General features: G+C 36.6%; 1 protein-coding gene across 4 annotated transcripts in view; it reads right to left on the bottom strand.

The window, feature by feature from the left end:
* Positions 1–1,900: 1,900 nt before the first annotated feature.
* The window catches only part of TSC22D1 (TSC22 domain family member 1), a 42,242-nt gene continuing 21,026 nt past the window's right edge, over positions 1,901–23,116 (bottom strand). Inside the window, exons 2-3 of one of the 4 annotated variants that reach the window (XM_026857245.1) lie at positions 5,009–5,248; positions 1,901–4,034 (exon numbers count right to left, since the gene is read on the bottom strand). In XM_026857245.1, coding sequence (XP_026713046.1) covers positions 5,152–5,248 — 97 coding nt within the window. In that variant the 3' untranslated portion in view covers positions 1,901–4,034; positions 5,009–5,151. Of the gene's footprint in view, positions 4,035–5,008; positions 5,249–12,279; positions 12,377–12,568; positions 12,734–23,116 lie in introns of those variants that run through there. The other 3 variants (XM_026857270.1, XM_026857253.1, XM_026857262.1) reach the window with 3 other exon arrangements.

Below are 23,116 nucleotides of genomic sequence, written 5' to 3'. Positions count from 1 at the left end.
GTCACTTAAAGTGATATTTATTTCTGAAGAGTGACTTTTCTAAGCAGCATTTGTTGACATTTCCACATTAATATTACTGTGATTTTAATGTGGCCTCTAAATGAGGTAACTCCATCCTACGAATAAGCCTCAGTTCAAGTTGATAGAAAGCTAAGATTTGAGGAAAATCTATCTAAAACACCTTTTAACCTTCAAAAGTCAATTATGATCACTTTAAATGTATTTATAATCATAAAAGTTTTATTATTTATTCAAATGCTCTTTACTTCAGAATTACAGATGATATCTTTATCTGAATTTGGCAAGAGGGGGTCAGGTACTGGTAAGGTTGAAATTGTCGAAGTAGTTACTAACACAAAAACCACCCCAAGCTCTGTGCCCCTGCAATCTCTTACAATCATCCATGAGAATAAATTATTTTGCCCCCATCAAAGTGATACCCATTTGTGCAAGACAGACTTCTGTTACAGAACAGTAAGTGAAGAAATCTAAAAACTTGCACTTTCCTGACCTCCACTTAATCAGTACATAGAAAAAGCAAGAAACATAATTTTTCACTAGGGAGAGAGAAAAAGGAAAGCCACCCATGTGTGAGTGGACCAAGGAAATGAAGTAATATAAGACAGTTTATTAGAAGAGCAGTTTCATATTTAAAAAAAAATTAGCAAGTGATCAGGGAAGCATCAAGAAACACAAACTTAATATGGTCTTCAAAACCATTGTTTAAATAGTTAATTCATCATACCTTCCATGCCATTCAGACAATCCAGCTTAAGTGGCAAAACCAAACAACTCCTGAAACAACCCACCAACTCACCTCATGTTGCTGATATCAACTTATGGACCTGGCTTAGGAGCTGTGCAGCCGCCAATTCTTCATAAACTCCATGCAAGAAACAAAACTGGAAGGGTTCAACCGTTTGTTACCATTGCTTTCAGAGAATGCTTTTTTCCCAGTTTTCAACTAATATCACTTTTCTAAACTAACAGCTAAATCTTATTCTTTCAGGGACCAATAACAGAGGTCTGGAAAACCAAGAATCTACCTTCCTCAATAGACGAGTTGAAAAAGTATTTTTGTCACTGCTACCTGCGCAAATCCCCATGATCTGCAAACAGGACTGGAGAAATTAAATTCAATTTACAGCACACCACTGCTGATGGAACCAGTCTGTCTTTCAGAAGTTCACAGAAACTGCTAGTTAGTTACCCATCTCCCTCATTTAAAGCAAGGGAATATAAACACACCAGAACCTATACTCTTTTTCACATTTTCTCATTTATAAAATGAACATAATTTTCTGGTTTACAAAAAACATTTTTTGATACATCTCCCTTCCTTAAACTATGCTAAACTGACAAAGCATCTTTCACACAAATGACAGGTTCAGGTCTGGCTGAAGTAGCAACATTAGCAAGATTTTCCCACACATTTCCTGATCTTTGCAGAATATGTCCTCACTCAAAGCATCCCATAACAGAGAAAGAGTTGCAACATAAGCCAGAGAGGGTGGATAGAAGGTGGAAAGAAGAAAGCAAATCTTTCAATTTAAAGATAGCTCTTCTGGGACAGGAAAAAAGGTGCTGTCAATAGTCAGGATATTACTGACTGGTTATGAAACAATTAGGACTGCTGGCATCTGGTCAAGATGATGTGAAGGATTACCTGAAGTGAGTTAAGGTAGCTCAAATGCTCAAGGAAAGTGAATAGAAAGAAGGGAAATAGGAACATGAGTCTATTCTCTGAAATTTTGTGAAATTCTGTTAGTACCGGGGATTAAAAACCTCTGAAATTGTATGGTGTTTTTTCATGTCTCCTGGCATTCTGGAGTCAGAAGTAGTCATTCAATACTCATACAATTATATTAAGTACAATATAAACAAGAAGAAAATTGTTTTGGACATCTTTATTATTTAATAACACAAAGGCAGGAGTTATTGCTCTAAAGATATATCAAGAACCCAGGATTGCAGCTGCAAAACTCAGAGCATGATAGTAATATGCTAACACAATGCCGAGAGACAAGAAGTATCAAAATACTGACTGTTGAACAACGACAGGTTTTTTGGTTTGTTGGTTTGGGTTTTCCCAGTTGTGACTGAGAGGGAGTAATTTCAACAACTGAGACAGCATTAGAAACAGTTCTCAGTGCTCCTATTACTCTACTGTTCTAAGTATTCAGTGTGCATAAGTATTTGATAATCTTAAATTCACCTTATGCTACAGAACAAACTGACCAAAAACTGTGGCTGAGGCAAGTATACCTATTAAGGAAGGCACAAAAGATATCAAACCCTAAATAGACTAGAAGTTAGAAAAACAGGTATTTTCAACAAAAAGCACTGCTAGCATGAATCCAAGATGTTAGTATTTATTTCCAAGACTCACAGATCTTCATCTTGTAACCTCAAGATTACGCCTGTTCAGCACACAATTCATGTCTATACCTATAACAGCTACTCAGTTTTAAGGTCATCACATAAGTATTTCTATATATTAGAAAGAAAACGTATTGAATTTGATACATTAAATTGGTTTCTCTTTAAACTTCAAAATTCACAAGTGTTACGGTGGTTGCATAGTTTAACATTAGCATCTGACTATCAGTTTTCTAAAAATAACAGGTTATAAATTTAGCATTTTACTTGATAACCACAGAAGCATCAAGACGAAGTTTGATATGCACAGAAAAAAAAGGATATTAAAAGCCATCCAACAGAGCGCCAAATTTCAGAAGGTCCACTGAAAATGGCTTACTACATAAGCATGTACTTAAACAGCACCATCTGAACAATTATTTTTAGAATGTACTAAGACTGCAATGCATTCCAGCATAGTAAGAAGTCACAAAGGCCATGAAGCAGTAGCCCCAGGGCTACATTAAGACTGTTCAACAATTTATATATGCTGGTGAATTTAATGAAAGATCTAGGCATTAGTTAAAAAACAATGCTTTGTGGTAACTGATTTAAGAAATTAATTGGATTCAAACACAAGCATCTGACTAGTTTACTCCAACTGCCAGAAGCAGAAAACAGGAAAATAAAAGTGCTCTTTACATACTGCCAGAGGGTCCGGTTCACCCTCCTGCCACCCCTTCTCATACACTCAGCTTCAGAACAAAGCTTTTCCCTTTCCTAATCTGAACATTAAAAGTAAGTCCTGTTCTTCAAATCTAATTTCCTATAGTGAAAAAGAATAAAAGTACAAGGGCGTGTGTGTGTGTTGTTCAGTACTGCCAAACATAAGGTTTTTATTTGAGATCTTGCAAGACATTTAATTAGACTATAGAATCCCTTAGGGGAAAAACAATTAAAAGCTTTCTACCAAATAACTTTTCACTCTTAGAGAAACATCTATGTTTTCCCACTTTCATAGCTCAACACTTCCAATGTATCTTTTCTTGACACAAAACCACAGGAAACCTCAAAAGATGCAGTACTTCCCATATTGCCATTGTGACATTTTTGGCTCAAATTTATTTTTAAGTAAACTTGGAGAGGTAGGAGCCTAATTAAATACCATTTTCACAAGAACCTTTATTATTTCTAATCATTTAAATGGACTGTAAGTAGAAAAGGCTTTACAAATATAACAGTCTGAACCACCACAGAACCCTATTTCACAGATTCACATGGCATCTCCTATGCAGGGGACAGCAAGATCCGATCACATTATTAGATCTGTAAACTCTTACACTTGGGTTTATTGACTTGATCTTCAGATAGGAAGATGCCAGGTTTAGGTTTTATCAAAATGACATCTTTATGACATTGTCACAAAAGGACCATGGGAGGCCAAACAATTTTCCTAAAGAATGATGCATTAGAAGTAATTTTCTGCCTAGGCCTCCATTTCTAGAGTGGCTCTGTGTGATGGAAAAAGGAGTCATTTCTTTCCCAATCCCATTTTTGTCAGGAGATCCTGCTTAAGGAAGGCCAAGATCCAAACCCAGTCATCTTCCAGCAACATAAATGGCTCTCAAGATCTTCTGCTGAAGGCTTGTGATGCAGTATAAAGGTTAGAAGGTGTCCTGAAGCAATTTGGAGGGAATGAAGAGGGAGAGAAGAGTCACAAGATGCACCAAAGCAATAACCCACGTAACATAGTTCCAAATGACTTCAACTCAGCATGAAAGAGGAACTGGTAAAATCTCCTTAGAATTTCATTGCCAGTTTTCAAGTGATTCCTTTCGCTAAAAATCAAAAGGAAATTTAGAATAAAATTCCTGTGCCAGCAACGACATAGCTGGAGAAAGAAAGGTCTGACTGTGGGCTACTGATGTTTGCAAGGAAGAGGCTGTTGCTCTGCACAGCATGAAGCAAGAAAGGCAGAATTTACCTGAACTTGATTCTACCGATTCCCCTTCTGTGGGCCTGAGGGACTGCCGATCATGTGGGTTAGTAGCACATCCCCTTAATCAGGATGTTCCACTCTTATTTCCTTCATATGGACAAAGAAACAGAACTTAAACCCAGCAGCCACAGGCTCCTCTGAAGGAAGAATGTATTCACACGTTTAGAACTGGGGAACTTTATCAGTGCTGGGAATCAAGTTGTATTTCAAACCCATTTGGTGGCCTCCACCTTACTGTGCATTCAAACCTATCACTAGTGTAAAGAGACAGAGAGGAGATGGAAATTCTGTGGCTATGGGCCATATACAATCACTGGCCTTATCTTGGCCCTAGCCACCAGTTTCTGCTCTGGAATTGGTTTCCTGTCTAGAAAAGGGTCAGACAAAGAATGTCATTAGTGCTTCAAAGAACTGAAGTACAAATATGACCCATGGACAGGAAGCTTACACAGAAGCATAAAAGACTTTCTAAGTGCCCAGGATATTTTTTCTCCTCTCTCTCTCCCCCACATTTTTTCTTTAAACTGCTCACACTCTTTCTCTCAACCTAGAGAAGTGGAAGACAACATCAACAAAAAAAAGCATAAAGAAACAGCATAAAGTCCATCCTTCACAGCTGAGTGGATGGCAGTTCAAAGGGGCCCTACCTACCTGCAACCCTGTTGTTTGCTTCAAGAACTCTGTTTGCCCAAGGAAAAAGCAGATCCTTCCCCAAAGGAAGTTTCTTTCTGAGTCTGCAACCTGGAGCTTTTGCTTGAGACTCAGTCCTCTGAGCGGATTCTTTCTTCAAACTCTCACACTGGTTCTTTACTTTTGTGGGCAGCTGGAAAAAGAATGAAGCCGTAGGCTGAGGCAGGGACTCCATACTTCCAGGATAGGGAGGCAGAAAGACTGGAGGGGAAGGAAAAGTGCTAGTTGGTAACTTCTTGAATAATGATCTGCATTCCCTCATTTTCTGCCACAGAGACATACACATAGTCACTGCAATAGGGGAGGATGACAAGAGATGAGTACTAGACATGCAGTTTTTTCATGCTCTGATGCCAAAAAAAAATTCCCCAAAACACCGAAGTGTTGAGCTGTGAACTTTCAAGACTTTTAAGACATCTACCAATAGATGAGATCAATTATAAGATGTTTTGTCCAGAAAGTTCTCTCTGTTTGTTCAAAAGTAGATGGGAGGGGAAGGAATTTAAGTGCTCATTTCTTGGAAAAAAAATCCAAATCTCTCCTCTGTTCACTTTCTCTCAAGTCAATTAAAAATGGCATCTGTTTGTTGCAATGCAGTGAACGTCTCCCCATAATCTCTTTAAGAAACAACAAACATACTTACCTGAATACTTCCCTCACCAATGACTTCCTAACCCCAGCCCCAACTCCTCTGTAAAGGCCTTACTCCAATCGCAAGTCTTTTACTCTTTGCAAAATCAGATCGATCAAACACCAACAGCAGTTTAATGCTCTTGTGACAACCTCTGTCTTAACCTAGACACATTATGATTGCTGTGAAAGCTAAGCACCTACCCAAGCTCCTGGATCAGGTTTCTGGATTTCTAGAACATTCCTCCTTTTTCCTGAAAACTTAGATGTCCTAGGAGTTGTCATTACTTGAACAATAAAATGTAAAGCACAAGAGCGCTGAAATTTTCTTCTTCACAAATCCTGAAAGCTATTAAGACTCCTGTTAAGTTTTAACAGTAGCATGGAGCCAACATGCAAGAAAACAGAACTAGAAGTCACTGGACTTAAAACATAATTATATGCATAGCCGCTCATGTATGTGTTTACTGGTTATTATCCATTGCAAAACCTTTCGCACAACAGCAAGTGTCTGGTATTTGCACATAGGGTAGCAGTTAAGCTGTGTGCCTCAGATGAGGCACTATCGTTTTACCCACAGTGCTCTTCATTGCTTTCAAGATGCCAGGTAGAGTATGATCCAATAGTTAATAAAAAGGTATGTTACTCATTATGTTTGATGCAATTTCACTTAATTCACTTTGGAGCAATTTTGGTGGTGTTCCTTCATACTCTCATTTAGAGCACACACTTAAACAAAATAGCTTTATATGGCTATGTATCTCACGTGTCCTCCAATTATATGCTTCCCCTTCCTTAAAGAAATTTTCTTTCATTGTGCTCCAAATACTGCAAGGAGAAACTGAGAAAAAAGCTAGGTTTTGTCATTAAAACCACAATAATAATATAGTTTTTAAAATGCATCTTTTAATTTTTGCACTTAAGAGTAGCAGACACAAAAATGTCCTTATTTTAAACAGGTGACCGATAAAGCCATCAAGGACAGAATCTGATATCCGACAGTAATTAAAACAGAAAAATTAGCAACTTTCTTCCAGAGAAACTGCTTGGGCATGCAAAAAGATACTCTGCTTCTTGGTTCCTCTGAGGACACTGAATATGGTGGTGGTATCTCAATCCAAGGTAAGACATTTTGCTCTGAATAACAGGACTACTTCACAGAAACAACATTAATTGTCTTTTAGTGGAATTTCATGAATTCTCAACAACCTGAGACTGAGATGTGTTCCTATACCTTTCAATTTGACAAAACGCGGCCATTTTGATTTCAACTTTCAAAGATTAGGAGAGTCAGGTTGTCTTTTCATCCCACATGCATGTTTTTGTGAAAGAAGGTCGTTCTGTTTGGAAAAGAGTAACTGACCACCACACACATAAATGTACTTGTCCAACAGATGTCTCCAGAATTATGACATTTATACTCTCCTCTTCCTGTAAGGTAGAGTATACAAGACAAAAATAGAAGAAGAGAATGTAATAAACAGAACATGTTCAATGTAATTTTTTAGTGTTCTGTACTTGCTGGCTAAGAAACTATCACAGAAGGACAGTGTAATTAAAAGCACATTTCTTCTTATGACTCCTTTCTGAATAAAGGTTCTTTTTTACCAGATAACTTGCAACACTTTCAATCTCAGAAACTGTCCACATTGCTAATACTTGATACAATTCATAACTACAACACCATATACAGTGTTATAGGTTTAATTTCAGGTGATGAGTTGAAGCCTACAGAGCAAATCAACCCAGATGAAGCCACATGACCCAGTTTATCGCAGGCTCCTTTCAAACAGGAATCTGCCTAGGGCCTCTGTAATATCAAGGTAAGGCTAACTTTGAGAAATCCTCTCTCATCAACAGGGAAAGATCCTATTCACTGGAAACACACTCCAGAGCACCTATCAGTACACTGCATAGTATGAAATCACCTATTGAAGTTCCAGGGGTATATAAGAAAGGATTACTTGGTCTTATTCCATGAAGCAGTTTAGTAGAAGAAACAAAGATCCAATGTAAAATTTAAGGAAAAAAAAGCATTTATGAGAACTTTGTCCATTGGCGTTTTCCTCATGTAAACAGGTGAACAACAAAACCGTTTCTGGAAGATCAATCTGAAACATGCTGTTAGGTATAACTTGGTTTTAAATTCCTTTCCTTACATTATCACAGTACATCTCATTTTCCAAGAAAGGGAGAGCCTTTTACTTCTCATTTTTATCCTTTCAGGCATCTTTCTTCCCTTGAACAAACTAGTCTTGAACTCTAGACTAAATGAGATTGGTAATTTTTGTATTCTAGCTACCAAAAATACAAGCCTGACTGATTCCTATATACAGATATATATTTCAGGCTGAAACAACTGCATGTTTCTGCATTTTGAGATAAGAAATGCTAATCTTTGCTCTTCTAAAGATTTAAAAGAATGGAAAAAAGAGGTCTACAACAGACCATCCAAAGTACCTGAATCCCTCTTATGGGAATTTTGGAAGAGGTCTTTTTGTTGCCTCACACCAATCATCAGAAGAGATTCAGAACTACTAAGATGGGATGTTAAAACAGCTTAAGGAGCTGAATATGCAACAGCTCTTCTCAGTCACTGTACTGTAGTTTGCTGATTTACCTCGTGCAGGTTGTGATGGGATCCTTCTAGTTGGAGCAGAAAAATTATGGCTGTGATGACACAAGAACAACATATGATGATCTTCAGATACAGATGAAGTCAGGAAAGGCACTGGTAGTTCCGTTTGTGAGCACACAGAAGACTGTACAGAATTCTATAATCAATGTTCTCATCTCCTTTAGGAAAAGAAAGGAATTTCTGCACCGTCTTTCCATAGGGACCTGACTGTTGATAGATATTCTGGGAGGAAAAAATCCTTTAGCATTTTCTTCCATCTTCATTCTCTACATAGCAGGTTTCACTACCACTCACTAATCCAATAGCCAGTGAAGAGAGTGATCCCCATATCAGTGATGAAAAGCTCAATAGCCAGTAAAGAAAAGTTTAAACAACTGTGAGTAAATTCTACAGAATACCATCTGCAAAATATGCAAAAAACTAAATCTATGTATTTAGTAAGTAGTATAGAATATAAGCAACAATACTTTTTTTATTTCTAATACTCAGCTCCAACAATTGCAGGATCCAAGTGAAAGAACATGGAAACAAAATGCAGACTGCCACACCTGATTCAAGTTACCTGAAGCTATAACAACTATTTCTCAACTCTCAAACTGAAATTTTAAAGCATCATGCAATTATTTTAGATTTAAAGTGCAACTAGCCACATGGAGTATTTGCAGTTCTTAAAATGAAACTTGTTCTAGGTTAAGTAGTTTCTGCCCTGCTGCCATTAGCCATACCTCTAGAAATACGTGCAGGCTGCAAACCCACTGCAGGATCTATGCACCAGCATCCAGTTGAACTGTTATTCAAAATAAACATTACAAGAACAACAAATTTTAGTAAAGCATCTTTCTCCTGGAAACTAGCACCAACATGACATGCATATTAAAGTACCAACAGGAGTGATGTAAGGCTGACTGTTTAAATTCCAAGCTACTGACACTATGAAAAAAATATTAGTTTCCCAAAACTTTCTGGGCTTGGTTATTTTGGGGGGAAGGGAAGGAGGAGACTTGACAGAAGGGAATAAGTCACTGAGCATTACAACAACTATACCAGATAACACTATCAAGTCCCAAGATGGAGAAAAGGCAGCAAAACCATTGATTAAAGTGTTGATTTTAAAAGAATAAGTGTCATGCAACCCATCATTATATTATGATACCTTATCAAGATAATGTTATCAGCTAATGTTATCAAGTCCAGAGGAGGGCCATGAAGATGATGAGAGGGCTGGAGCACCTCTCCTATGAAGCCTGGCAGAGGGAGTTAGGGGTGTTTAGCCTGGAGTAGAGAATGCCCCAGGCAGACATTATAGTGGCTTTTCAGTACTTAAAGGGAAGTACTACAGGGAAGATGAGGAGGGACTCGTTATCAGGGAGTGTAGTGATAGCATGAGTACCAATCGTTTTAAACTGAAAGAGCGTAGATTTAGAATAGATATAAGGAAGGAATTCTTTACTGTGAGGGTGGCAAGGCAGTTGGACGGGGCTTTGAGCAACCTGGTCTAGTGGAAGGTGTCCCTGACCATGGCAGGGGGCTGGAACTGGATGATCTATAAGGTCCCTCCCAACCCAAACCAATCTGTGACTCTGTGGTCATTAAAAACCAAACTTGCACGCAAATAGAATGGTAGGGATTGAGCTTCTGAATTTCAGAATTTATTCTAAAGCATTTGGACTCTCTCCAAAAATGTTTTGTGCTCAACTTCTTTAAAGACCTACTGAAAAACAGAGAGTCACAGCATTGTCTAGGTTATCAGACAAGGCATCAGACAATACCTACTTGATACTGGCATAGGTACCAGTCCCTGAAGGACCTTTTTTACTGTCAGTTTAGGAGTGGTAAAAAACTATGGCTTTTCTGAACTCAGCATGACAGAATTCTAGAATTGTATATAGCTGTCACAGCAACACACATCTGGGAAACACAGCTAGTATTTATTGGCACATTCATAACAGCAGGAAAACACTAGAGGTATAAAATTGAATGATTGGGTGATTATAGAAAACACTACCTTGTAAAAGTAATTCCAATTAATAGATGCATCAATTCTATAAAATTAAATAAACAGGTATCTTTTAAAACAATGTTATAATTATTTTTCATTTTTAAAACTGTTTACATTGGTTCTAAGTATCTTTAGTAACATGTTTTTTTGTTTCTTGTCCACTTTGTATGCCAAGTACAGTTGAGAGCAAACCTTTTTCTGGCCTAAGTAAACCATGTTTCAAATGAGATTAACAGACTTTACTGGCACTAATATACATTTCTGTCATAAAGACAGACGTTCATTCAGCTTTAGGGAAATTCTATGCTTCTGGGCAGAGTGCATGAGCCAACAAAAAAATCAGTCTTTTTAAGACATCGTATGATGCCAGGATGTTCAGGTTTTTTCCTCCTTAAGAAAGCCAACTATAGCAACAAAGGTTACAGTAAACATATCTTGAACTTGAAGAAATTACATAAAATCTGTAGTTTCTTAATATTAACAGTGTCTTTGCACTTTCTTTTTTAGCTGTTTAATACATGGCTTGATTTATAATTTGATTCTGTATACATGCAATTACCTGATATAAATTTTTTACACTTTTTTTTTTTTTACTGCATATTTCTTAGTGAGTTATCAATCTTCATGTAATTCCTACAGTTCTCTGGTCAGGGTCTTTCAGCCAGTCTATCTGCAGAACCTGGAAGCTAAAATACTACACATGAGCAATGTTAAGAGTGATTCCAGTACCATTCAACAGACACATTGGTCTGGATGCCTGTAATTTGCGTTGTGTTTTGGTTTGGTTTTGTTGAGGTTTTGGGTTTTTTGGTTGGTTGGGGGGAAGGGGGACACGGGACAGTGTCCAAACTGAATTTTCATGTGAGAATAGCTCAAAGCTTCTCTCTGTAGGTTTTGACCCTTGATCATCTCCTTCATGACTTTCCTCTGGTGTTTGGTATCTGTAGAGAACTGAAATACAATAAAAATGCCCCTTTCATGCAGTATTTACTCAAATACATATATTCAACAGCATATATTACTGTTACTAAAGGGCAACATGGATGTACTGGGAAATACAAGCTAAACAAGTTGCTTTTTCAAAGTCATCAGTTTTAAGAAGTTCTACTTTGGAAACTACTCAAAACATGCATTTCAGAATTGAGCACTTACTATGTTAGTTTTCATATCAAATAGCAATTTCTCCATCTTTTGTTAGAAGAACTTCCTGACTGTAGAGCTTAGAAATTTAGCGTGCAACCTGACCAACAAGCTTGATCCTGTCCTCCTTTTCAGTAGCAGTAAGACCTCTACAGCTAAAAGTGGACTGAGTTTTCTAGTAACTGTTTCTGCTGAGACACAAACTGATGTCAAATGCTACTGTAAACTCTGTTAGTTCTCCAGCACTAAATTGTGTGTGATGTAACTAAGGCTTATTTTTGTCTAACATGAGCTGGTGACAGTGGAGACAGAAACCAATGCAGTCATGACTTGCAAACGATGTGCAAGCACACCATGATACCTTTGCAACATATGGTCTGTTAAGTTCAAGATTCAAGAAGCCTCATGTGCAGTAAGTTATGGTTGAGATTAGAATTAGAATTACAATTTTTATTTTTACCTAGTAGATGTTAACAGTACATGAAAAATGCATTCTAAATTATCTTGTACTGCCACCACCACACAAAACATGCTGTCTTTAATTAGCTAATTAAATGTTTTCTGAATATTTGCTGACAACTTTCCTTATTGGACTAGTGTCTCAAATTCACTTATCGTTTAATATCAAATTAGAATTTTGTCATTCTCTCATATACAACTTGGAATAAGACCACCACAAGTTTTATAATTAAAGTGTTCATAAGTCAGCTAAGGTAAAGGCCATTTGAAATGTATCATTTGGTTCTGCTTATGTAAAACTGTTTGCATTGAGTTGACCCTGTATCTTCTCTCCATGCAAGCACCTTCACACCTACCTGCTTTGATCAGCCAGAACTCCCAGCTTTTGCACTAGACACAATTAACTTTGGCAGTGCCTCTTCACAGGCATACCAGTGTGCAGTGTTTGACTGTCATTCTGTATCTGTTGAAATATTAGCACTTGGTTTAGGTTGTGTGCAAGAAGAAAAAACAGTAACAAGTCACAAATTAAAAAAAAAAAAACAACCAACATATGAAAGCAAAGATTTCTAGCCTGGACTTACCACTATCACAAATTATTCATAACAGGGAAAAAAGACAGACATCAAACATCCGTACCGAAACAGAAACTTACCCCACTGACTGATCTGGGTTGGAGACTGTTTAACCATACACTGAATCTCACAGGACCCTCTTTCCTTCGAGTCAAGACTTCATTGACAAAAGTAAACACAATCCAGGGCAGATAAAATAGAGCTTCCCAAGCACGCAGGCAAACACACAAGAAACTATGAACCCTCTTGAAAAAAAACATAATTTGAATCATTACTGAGCACTTCCATATACGATTAATATCTACAAGACACAGCTTATTTTGAAGCAAGTTTGACAACAACATACACTAGGGATATTCTTGCCATGACTCTTAGCATGAGATTAGTTGCCTGATCTCCAATTCCGTGCAAAAACGTAAAGGCCAGTGCTTCCTCAAAACAGTTGTTGTATTTAATAAAATGCTTCTGCCTGTAAGTTTCTAAGATCATCTCTCCTATAAAAGACCAGCAAGGCTTCTTTCCTTCCATCACATTTTCTTTTTAAGGCAAGATTCTAAAATTAGTTTGCAGCAGGACTGAGATATCAGTATGAAAGTCCTCATGTTTTAGCTGTTTATGATATGCAAACTATTGTATTTTCTACCTAATGGCTTTCTAGCTATCAAAAAAAAAAAAGTCACAAGCATTCCATGCTGCCGTTACTTCTACATGCAGAAAAGTTTGTATCAGAAAACTGTATTAGATGCTCTTAATTTAAGTCAAACTTTCATCTTCTAGTTTACCAAAACATACAAAAAGGAAGCATAGTGCATGTAACAAAGCTTGACATAGCCAACAAAGAAAACTGCAACAGATGCCTAGAAGTCCTTCACTGTTGACGTGTTCAAAATCCATTCTCTAGAGGCTGCAGAATTAAGCATTACATTATGTAGAATTCAACTGAGAATAAGCCTGTATTTTTTTAGTTACTCTTTCAGATAGCTATTTCCCCAAGTTTTAAATTATTCTTAATTTATAGTTTAATATCTACATAACTGAAATCCCCACAAGCATTTTGCAAGCTAGACCCGAGTTTAATATTGTGTAATTGCTTCTCCTCGTTTGTTTTTTTTTTCTGGACAAGTATTATATTGAGTATTGCTTCAGATATAATTTTACAAGTGAACATCAAGTAATCTCCTATTCTATTATTTCTTAACTATTTTTATTGTAGACTTCAATACAAAAGAAAAAGTCTTCAAACAGAACTGCCAACTTCATACTTCAAGATGTAACTTACTGTAACAGTTTGCTAGCCCAGACAATCTTTTAATGTCCTTTTTTCAAGTCATCACAGAATTTCCATTTATCAGTCAAGTTCTTTCATTCTGTTTTATAAAATAAAACATGCATATGTATTTAAGTAGCCTGCGTAACAGAAGAATCACATACGGTACCTAATAAAATGCTTTATAGTATTACCTGTATAGACAAACTTCACAATTTTGTCAGAGAGAAGCTATAGGAAGTACTTGGGTGAGCACTAAATGGACACTGCAATACATCATTAAAACTTTTTTTTTTCCACGCTAACTGAACACAGGTTTCAGAAATATGGCATATTCAAGCCAATGCTAATCAAAAGTTTGATTTCCCAGCAATGTATTGTGATACTATGACGCAGTGTTTTCATTTTTTTTTTTTTCACATTTAAAATACATAGAAAAAAGGGGTGCAGTAGAAAAACCAAAGTCTCTAAAAATATCAATAGTCTCATTACTACAATCAAGTAATAGTTTTTCATACTTACTGCAGTTCATTACAAAAAAAAATGCAATGAAATATATATTCTACATTCTACAATGGAGATGGAAGATCCATCTCATCTCCCAAGTGGGGACAGAAGGACATGGGGAAGGGTATAGTCCCCAACTCCAGTGGAATCACTTGAACACCTGTTAGCAGCATGTACAATGGCAAGCCATTCTCAGAGAGCCAATAATTTAACCATGGTAACAGTGGCCTTTAAGGAACTCAATCATTAACTGGACTATACAGATTTGAGTTCTACAGTACCCAGAGCTATAACTGTAGCAAAATAATACTGAGTATAGACTAAAATAGTATGCAAACATATGATGTGTATTTGCAGCTTAATAAACAGTCGTAAAAGATATTGAGAAAGTCTTAAGTATTTTAAAAGAAAAGTGAAGAGACAAAATGTAAATCTTAACATTCTTCTCACTACAGACAACCACTTCATGTCTTCTTTCCCCACTCATTCCCCATTATGCATTAACACAACACATATTTCTTCCCTCTTCATCATCACTTAAATCAGAGCAAATGGTTATTCTGAGCAGTGTTCTAAATATTAATGTAAAAATTAGATCTATTTAGCAGCTAGCAATCAGAAAAGTCAGTATCATCTGACTATCCTGTCTTCCATCTATCATACGGCAAATCTAAACTACTAATACATGTTTTTTTAGAGCATGAATATATAGTGTAAACAAAGTTAATCTGAGGGAAAAACATGACACTATGGACAAAGACATCAGTAATCCATTTCCACATGGCCTAGTCATAAAGTACACAATTCAATGGGAGGAACCAGTTACTACAAGGAAGCCAAATTCACACAAGCTTAATCTATTTCAGAACTGCAGCTAACATTAAACACAAAAACCTACAAGTTATAGGAAAAGAGGGCTCATAGCTATCATCACAATTAACTTGTCTTTGTATTTTATTAGAATTACTCAGTTTAGTAAATGACTGAAAGTTACTAGAAATTTCTGTAGTTTATATACACAGTTTAAAACTCCATGAACTTGCACGTTTCTAGTTATTAAACTTAAATGGTTTCCAACAACAAACAAGACTTAACAAGATTAGAGCCCACTACCCATAGTTCTATCTCAATTTTGATTGGGTATTCAAAACAAAAAACCCACAAGAGAACACAACAAACCAAGTATTTCTGCTACATATTCCCTACAAAACAGTATTTGAAGCCACAGTTCAATTTAAATCCAGTTTGACACCTCAGAATAGGAGAGTGTCATGAAAGCAATGGAGAAGATAAGCACAGCCATATTTCTACCTCCATAAGCCCAAGGCAAGGGATGCCAAGAGGCACCTCCAACACTTCTCATTCAGACGGACAACAACAAGCTATCCCGGCAGAACTCCCAAGCTGAGAGCAGCAGCCCAGCCTGTTTTTGCAGGCAGCCAGCAAGCCAAGAGACACAAAGCAAAAGGGAAGCTACAGCAGAGATGGCAGAAGAGAGATAAAAAGCCAAGTTACAGGGGGGAAAGGGAAGAACAACATGGCAATAGAAAAGGATAACTGCAGTGCCACAGTCAAGGAGACTTAGAGAAATCCCTAGAAGGCCTACACACAGTGCCCCATTTATTTATTTATTTTAAACTCCAGTACTTGTGGAACTTTTTGTTTGGTACTCAAATAATAAACAAAAACACGGGTGGGGGTGAGGGTGTGTGACAACAGGACAGCCTTGAGAGTCAAACCTTTCAAGACTGGTTCCTACATCCTACACTCCTCCTGTAGCAGAACCACTGACTTGAGTGATCACTGACCTGAACACACCTGCAGCATTAACATGCCTCATATACAAAGCCAGTGACAGGACTGGAGCCAATGTTATGGGTATAATACTTGGGCTTCAACATTAGCCTGACTATTGCATCAGTCATGCTATTTTTAAGTATAATTCAGCTTCTCTTTCATGATCTGATGCAAGCCTGTATGGTTTTTATTTTGTTTTTAAACACTGTTCAAATGCAGTTTGTTCAACACCACCTTATTTGCCAAAATATTTAAGAGCCTTTCTAATATCATCTAACAGCATCTACCAGTGGGAACATCTATTAGAAGCAGCGATTGCTATGCTTGACAAGAGAGCTACTAATATTAAACTTTATCCTTCTAAATAATATGCAGAGCTAGCAAAACTTTTTTGTTATTATTCCAATTTTACTACTTTAGTCTACATGAAGAACAGTATCAAAATGTTTGGCATCACTGAAAAAAAGTTAAAATGCATCACAGGTACTATACCCTGAAGGCAAAGCTTTTTCTAACAGACACACACACACACACTAAACAAAAAGCATGACCATTTACCATGGAAATTTTGAAAAATCAGGTTATCAAGGTTTAAACAATCCAAGTGGTCAGATTCTCAAAAAGACAACTTTCAGTCTTCAAAACTTATAACCAGAATGCATTCTTATTTGTGCTATATTTCAAAGAGTTTTATCATTTGAATTTACAGCTCAAAATTCTAATGCAATTTTAACTTGAGATTTGAACACACACTTTTCTTGGATGATCAATGCACACATTAGCACTTACCAGAGGTGGCAATCCAGCATTTAGAAGAAATTAGGCCCTGTCAAGAGTATTTTGCAACAGATATAATTGTTCTTCCCCACACATCTTTTAATTGCATGTATTGGGAAAAGAACATCAAGTTCCCAGGTTTTAAGTACCCAACATTTTAGAAATCCCTTTCCCTTTAACCAATCAAAGCTGAGATGAATGTTTTGAAAGTGTTCTCCAAGTGCAAATGGTTTTGAGTGCCCAGTTTGAAGTATCCTTGGCTCAGTTTGAGAAGCATTCTTCCTTTGAGACCACCAATACAAGCACATTTTAGAATATGAAGTGAGACTAGCCTGTGCTAGAATAAATACCACCCAAGAGACAGCATGAAGTAAATAATCAACTAAAACCAAAAAGGTTTTATTAGAACATGAAGCTACAATAAAATGTAATGCAATGAAATGGAATGCAACTGATGAGTCAAAAGTACATGAGAACTATACTGGAAAAAAATGTTTCTTCCCAAGTCTCTGGGGTTGGGGAAGAACAAATGCCCTTCACTATATATTACCTTATTTTTGGTTTACCTAACACAAAATTCAAAATATTTCCATAGACACCAAAAACACATTTATAAACATTTCAAAAGGTAATGCATACTCTCTTCGAAAGAATTCAACATAAAAAAAGCTTTGCTGAAAGGCTAGCTGAAAAGAATAATTTGGGAGTTCTCAACTTAAGACTGCAGCAGAAACGCAACAGAATTCTTTACACAGTCTTGCTGAGCTTTGCCCAGTTCCTACACTATGCATCTAAAAACGCACCTTTCTACAGCTTTCAGAGTTTACAACCTCAGAAAAAATGTAGACTCTGATTTGTCATGTGACTTAATAAATTAGGAGGCTACAATCACTGGCTTGTTTCTTATGCTGACTTTATCCTAAACTTACTTTCATTGTCATGAAGGTACATTCAGGATGACATTTGAAATACTGGCAATTTCTCAGCCACACCTAATGTATCTTAAACATAACATCACCAGAAACTGGGTTTATCATTTGTGAAACCCCTGTCGCCATGCTGATATGATCAGATCCCAAAATACAAGACCTGGCAAGAGGAAGACAAACTTAGAGAGCTACTCTCTCCTCTTTTAATAGCTAACATCATAGCCTTTTCAGAAAGTTTCACAGAAGTTCATGACAAGGGACAAACAGTTGCCAATTCCTCCACCTTTGTTTTGCCTTGAGTTATCCACCAAATCCATTTAGCAATTAAACCAACAGGAAAAAAAAATAGTTTGAATAAATCCAAACAAGGATACAAAAGCATATTCCATTTTCTTGGCTCCAATATACCCACTCTGGTCTGCTCACCAGCCAAAGTAAAACCACAAAAAACCCTAACAAGTTCTGAATTACTAGTATAACGAAAGTCTGAGCATGTTATTTTCACTCCATCATGCACTTATGTCACATACTCTACTAGTTCACAAGACAAAATGAGGAAAGTGATGAACAGAAGCTTTCCAATGCCAGAATATCTGGAACCAGTAGGTCTAAAGTACCTCGTTAGGCCTAGTGATCCCTTGAGACTTACCTAGGATGCGTACAGCAAGTCCAATGGCTATGCCTCTCCATTTGTGTGATGATCTACACATACCTAGCAGCTGCTTCTTCTGGAAGGAATTTCAGAGCCTGCACAGGTTGACAGCTGTCCAGGAGCTTATAGGCTGCTGCCCAAAGCAACAGGGTAACAGTGTGCCATGAAAAGTTGAAGAGTTGGCAAACAGACCATGGCAGGTCAGCAGGTTCTCTTGAGAACTTCACAGTCCTTTACTTCAAGCTTCTACAAGCATCAGTGAAAAGGAATTTGGAACACATGAACAAAAGCAAGACTTTTTCTTTCCTTAGGGGTGTCCCAAAAACCATGTAATAAGATCAAAAATCCCTCAATCCCAAAGGGTTGAGCTCAAGGCAGCTTTACTGACTGCACTGTGGGTTCCAAGACTGAAGGAGCCAGGAAAGGGGACATGATATGGCTATAAGCCAACAAAGAGCGAAACAGGCAAGCATTACTTACAGATTGCAAAAGAAACAGTAAATTTCCTTATGGTCCTTCCAGAAATTTTACTTTACAGAAAGCTAGATGTTCTCTCTCTCTCCAACTACAGTGGATTAAATTCAATTTATTAAAAATAAATATTCATCATAGTAACACTTAAGATATAAAACTGTATACAAATTTTACAGGTTGCTAAAACTTGCTACTTTTAAGTCAAACTGACCATATAATGTATTAGAATAAACTAAATATAGACAATAAGCAGTACCAGAACTGTAGCCTTAAAGATAAAATACTACAGTGAATTCACCACACCTCTTCTCCTTTCCACTTTACACAACATCCCACCTGTAGCCTTCAAATAAAGCAAACTAAAAGGTCAGGGAGGAAGGCAAGGATAGATAGTAAACTGAGAAAGGTAAAGAGACCTTAGGAAGGAAGCAAGCTGTTTGAAACAAGTCAGTCATTGGAATTTACAGTGTATCTATATCAAGTTTCTTGAAAAATTTTTCCAGGGGGAAAAAATATATATAAAATTCAGGTATGTGGTAGGAGTAAGTTAAAGGTGTTCTGAAGAAGCAAGAATTAGCTGTATGCTTAGGAGGACTAATACAAGTCAGGCTTGCAGTCTACACATCAGCCTAAGATACTTAAGGTTTTCAGTTTCAGTTCTGTGATGGAGGAAGAACGTTACCTCTGTTACAGTGAAGCACCACCTTCAGTTCCTGTTTTACCATCATAGGTCCCAATTCTTATGTTCCTTTCTTTTTTTAAAAAAAATAGGGTCACAAAGCAAGTAATCATGCTTCCTCGTTGCATATGTAACATAGTTTAAAAGGACAATTTATAGAAGTGTATTGAATTTCTCACAGGATCACTGACTAGTTGAGGTTGGAAGGGATCTCTGGAGAACACCTAGTCCAACCCCACTGCTCAAAGCAGGGTCAACTAGCAGAAAGGAGTAACAAACTATGAAAGCAATAGGTAGCTGCGAGATATTGCAGTCTACCAACTTTGAAAACTAGAAGTAAGCAGGGCTAACAACTAACAGACCACCTTCTCCTCTTCCTGCCCATTTTTTGACAAGTGGGTAGCAATGTACTCATACTTTGTTATGGGAAACAGAAACAGCATTGAAGAGACCTGGATATTAATTTTTGCAAAAGCAGGCTTTTTATTTACAGGAACTATCATGCAATCAGTGAAGCACAATGTGTCACAAAGCCATTAAGTAACTATATTTAATAAGGTGTCAGAATGATACATATGTTATCAAATCAGTAAACTTTGTTTACACATGTCACAATTTGGTATTTCCCAATTTAGGGAAAACCTTTCTCTATTTGACAAAAACCTCTTCCAGGCAATATACCACACCTTCACTGACAGAACAGTTAATTATTGATATAACTAAATCTATATACAGCAAAACTAGGACATCACATAAAAAGCTTGCATCTTAGAAGTTTTAGTTTCAAGTGTAAAACATTTAGCAAAGATGGTAGATTCTTCTCCAACTGAGTCCTGAATCTGTTCAGTAACTGCATTTTTTAATTTATAACTACTTGTTTTGAAGAGCCAAGAGACAGCTACAGAAAATGTGTGAATTTCATTTTATCTGCCTGTATGACTTAACCCAGGAAACACCAAAAGACATGAAAAAAGAAAGTGTGAACAGAAACAGAAGCTTCAAAGAGCCAGTTCCAAAAAGAGCAAAGATAAGTAATATTTTCAGGGACATTATTTTTTATTGACTTCCAAGGGATTTTTATCAGGATGCTTTGGGACCCACTGCATTTGAAAAGAGCACATGCCAAGACTACTAAATAAACCAAAAGAGCAAGAAAGCAAATAACATAACCCCTCTTGAAGCACGAATATTAGCATGGGGTTTTTTGGTTAGGTTTTATTTGTTTGGGGAGGGGGTTTTGTTTGGTTGGGGTTTGCTAAGTGTAGAGTTGTATTAACTCAAATCCATAAGCAGATTTAAGGAGACTAAATTGCTTCTCCCTAGTTATCAAGTAAATAGTTATAGTCACTTGGGACCCTTTAAAGACAGTGATTTATTTAAACTGGGCAATTGACTTTGAAATTATTATAGGCATTTGTTATTACATTTCTATATTATATAATAAAACATGGTTTTAAACATCAAAGCTGTGGCGATTTTTAAAGCTATGATGTCTGTTCTAGTTGTTTATAAACAATCATCCACATTAATAATAAAAAACTGTATGTTGCAAACACAGTAGATGCAAGAACTCATGAATAATCCCACTGGCTTCAATCTCTAAGTACATGTATGTTTTCAGCTAAAGCTACATTATTAAAAACCTCAGAGATGTAAAAGTTTCAGGAACTACTCAAACGTCAAAATTGTGAAAAATCAAAATCCTCAAGTGGAAGGTATCCAGATTCCTATTTTCGGGGATTACTGGTGCAAGAGATAGATGAGAAGTTCAAAGAACGAATATAATCAAATATGTCTCAGATCATGGCAATTCACACTTCCCCCCTCTTGATAATGTTCCCTTAGAGAGCCATTCAGACAAAAAAAACCCTCAAAACATAAATCAGAATTTACAGTACAAAATATCAATGAAGTTTTAGACAGCTATGAGTAAATTCCAATAGAAAAATCTTCCCTGGCTACATCACCCTCTTTCCTCCAGGAAAAATGGGTTCCAAATATCTAGAAATAATAAGCATTTGTCAAAGGCTTTGAAATTAATCCTGCCTAGATACAGCACAGAAATAACTACTGCATCATAAAAGTTAAAATACCTTAAGAATCCTTTTCCTAAATCTATGCAGGATTGCAAGAATGATCAAGTATCAGTTTAAAAAGTTAAGAAAAAGATTTGTTTGTCCATCTCCTTCACAGCTGGGACTTCCATGCATTAAACCTCAGGTATGAGGGTTTTTTTTTATTATTAAATTGGCTTTCTATTACACAGTTAATTATTTGAACTGATTATATTAACCTTTAGAGGATAAAAAGTATTAGTACAAACTAGAGAATTTAACAGCTTGTTTTGGTGCTGGAACACATGTAAGGTTCTTTTGTGTAGCAAATGAAAAGCTTAGTGTGGATCAGATCACCCAAACCAAAACAGAAAAACAGCATTACAGATATGTCTGAATCAGGTTCCACAGTCCTTAGAACAATTCATATTTTCCATATAATTTCAAATAATGCAAAAATATTTGCATTTCAGTCTCATTCCAATTAATAATACATTTATTAGTAAATACAACCACTTAAATTCTTTTCCATCTGCTATCTCCTGAAGCTTCTGGGTTTTAGCAGTTTATATTTTAAAGTAAATCACATACTAACACGAGTAACAAGTTCTTCAGTAGAGATCTACATAACATGCAAGTGTTTATTTCCTTTTGCATTTTTTAAGGGCGCTGACAACAGGAGTCATTGATTTCAAAGCAATTTACGCAGTATGAATTATGCACTGAGCTGGTCTGCCTTATTTTTTCCTCTGAGCTTTGTCTTCATCCTCACTCTACTTATATGATTTCTCTTTTTACTTAAAAAAATTTCAGTGCCATTTTGGTATACAGTTTAAAAAGAGTATTTAAGCCACATCAATTAACCAAACCAAAGTATTTAAATACTCAGCAATATTAGAAACTCAGCAATCACTTTCATCATTTTCTTCCATTAGTCTCAAACCTCTAATTACAAAAGCATAATTGTTTCCAAAATGCAAACAGCAGTGACAATTCTTTTCAAAGGCAAAACAGCCAACGCTTACCCTTCTTTTTAATTACTTAGAATGAAGAAGTGTACCAGGAGCACCTTACCTTAAATCCCCATCCAGCAGAAATAACATTCCATCCATCCCCACAGCCTATTAACCAATACTGCACACTTCAAACACTTCTGCTGGAATTGTAGCTGATTGCATAATAGAAGATTTTGCAAAAGGCACCTATTAAAATTACTGGCACCAATTATTAAGACTAATTAGATTTATAAACTTATTCAACCCAGCAGTCAGTGTCCTACAGAATTACTTGGCTAGTTGAGAACAGTTTAGCCCTTTATACTGTTGAACTGTTCATCACAGGCATATCCTGTTGTATGTGGGAAGCAACACATACGTATACAATTCGTACATGCACATCTTAAAAACTGTTTTCACAGTACCATTAATATGGAAGATAAAGATTAATGCTTTTAAGATCAGCAAAAATGCCCTAGTGAATTACATGTGGCAAA

The sequence above is a fragment of the Athene cunicularia genome (genome assembly GCF_003259725.1).
Source record: "Athene cunicularia isolate RWA chromosome 1 unlocalized genomic scaffold, athCun1 chr1_part1, whole genome shotgun sequence".
Classification (NCBI taxonomy): Eukaryota; Metazoa; Chordata; class Aves; order Strigiformes; family Strigidae; genus Athene; species Athene cunicularia.
The sequence above is the reverse complement of the archived record's forward strand: the minus strand, read 5'-3'. Positions and strand labels throughout refer to the sequence as shown.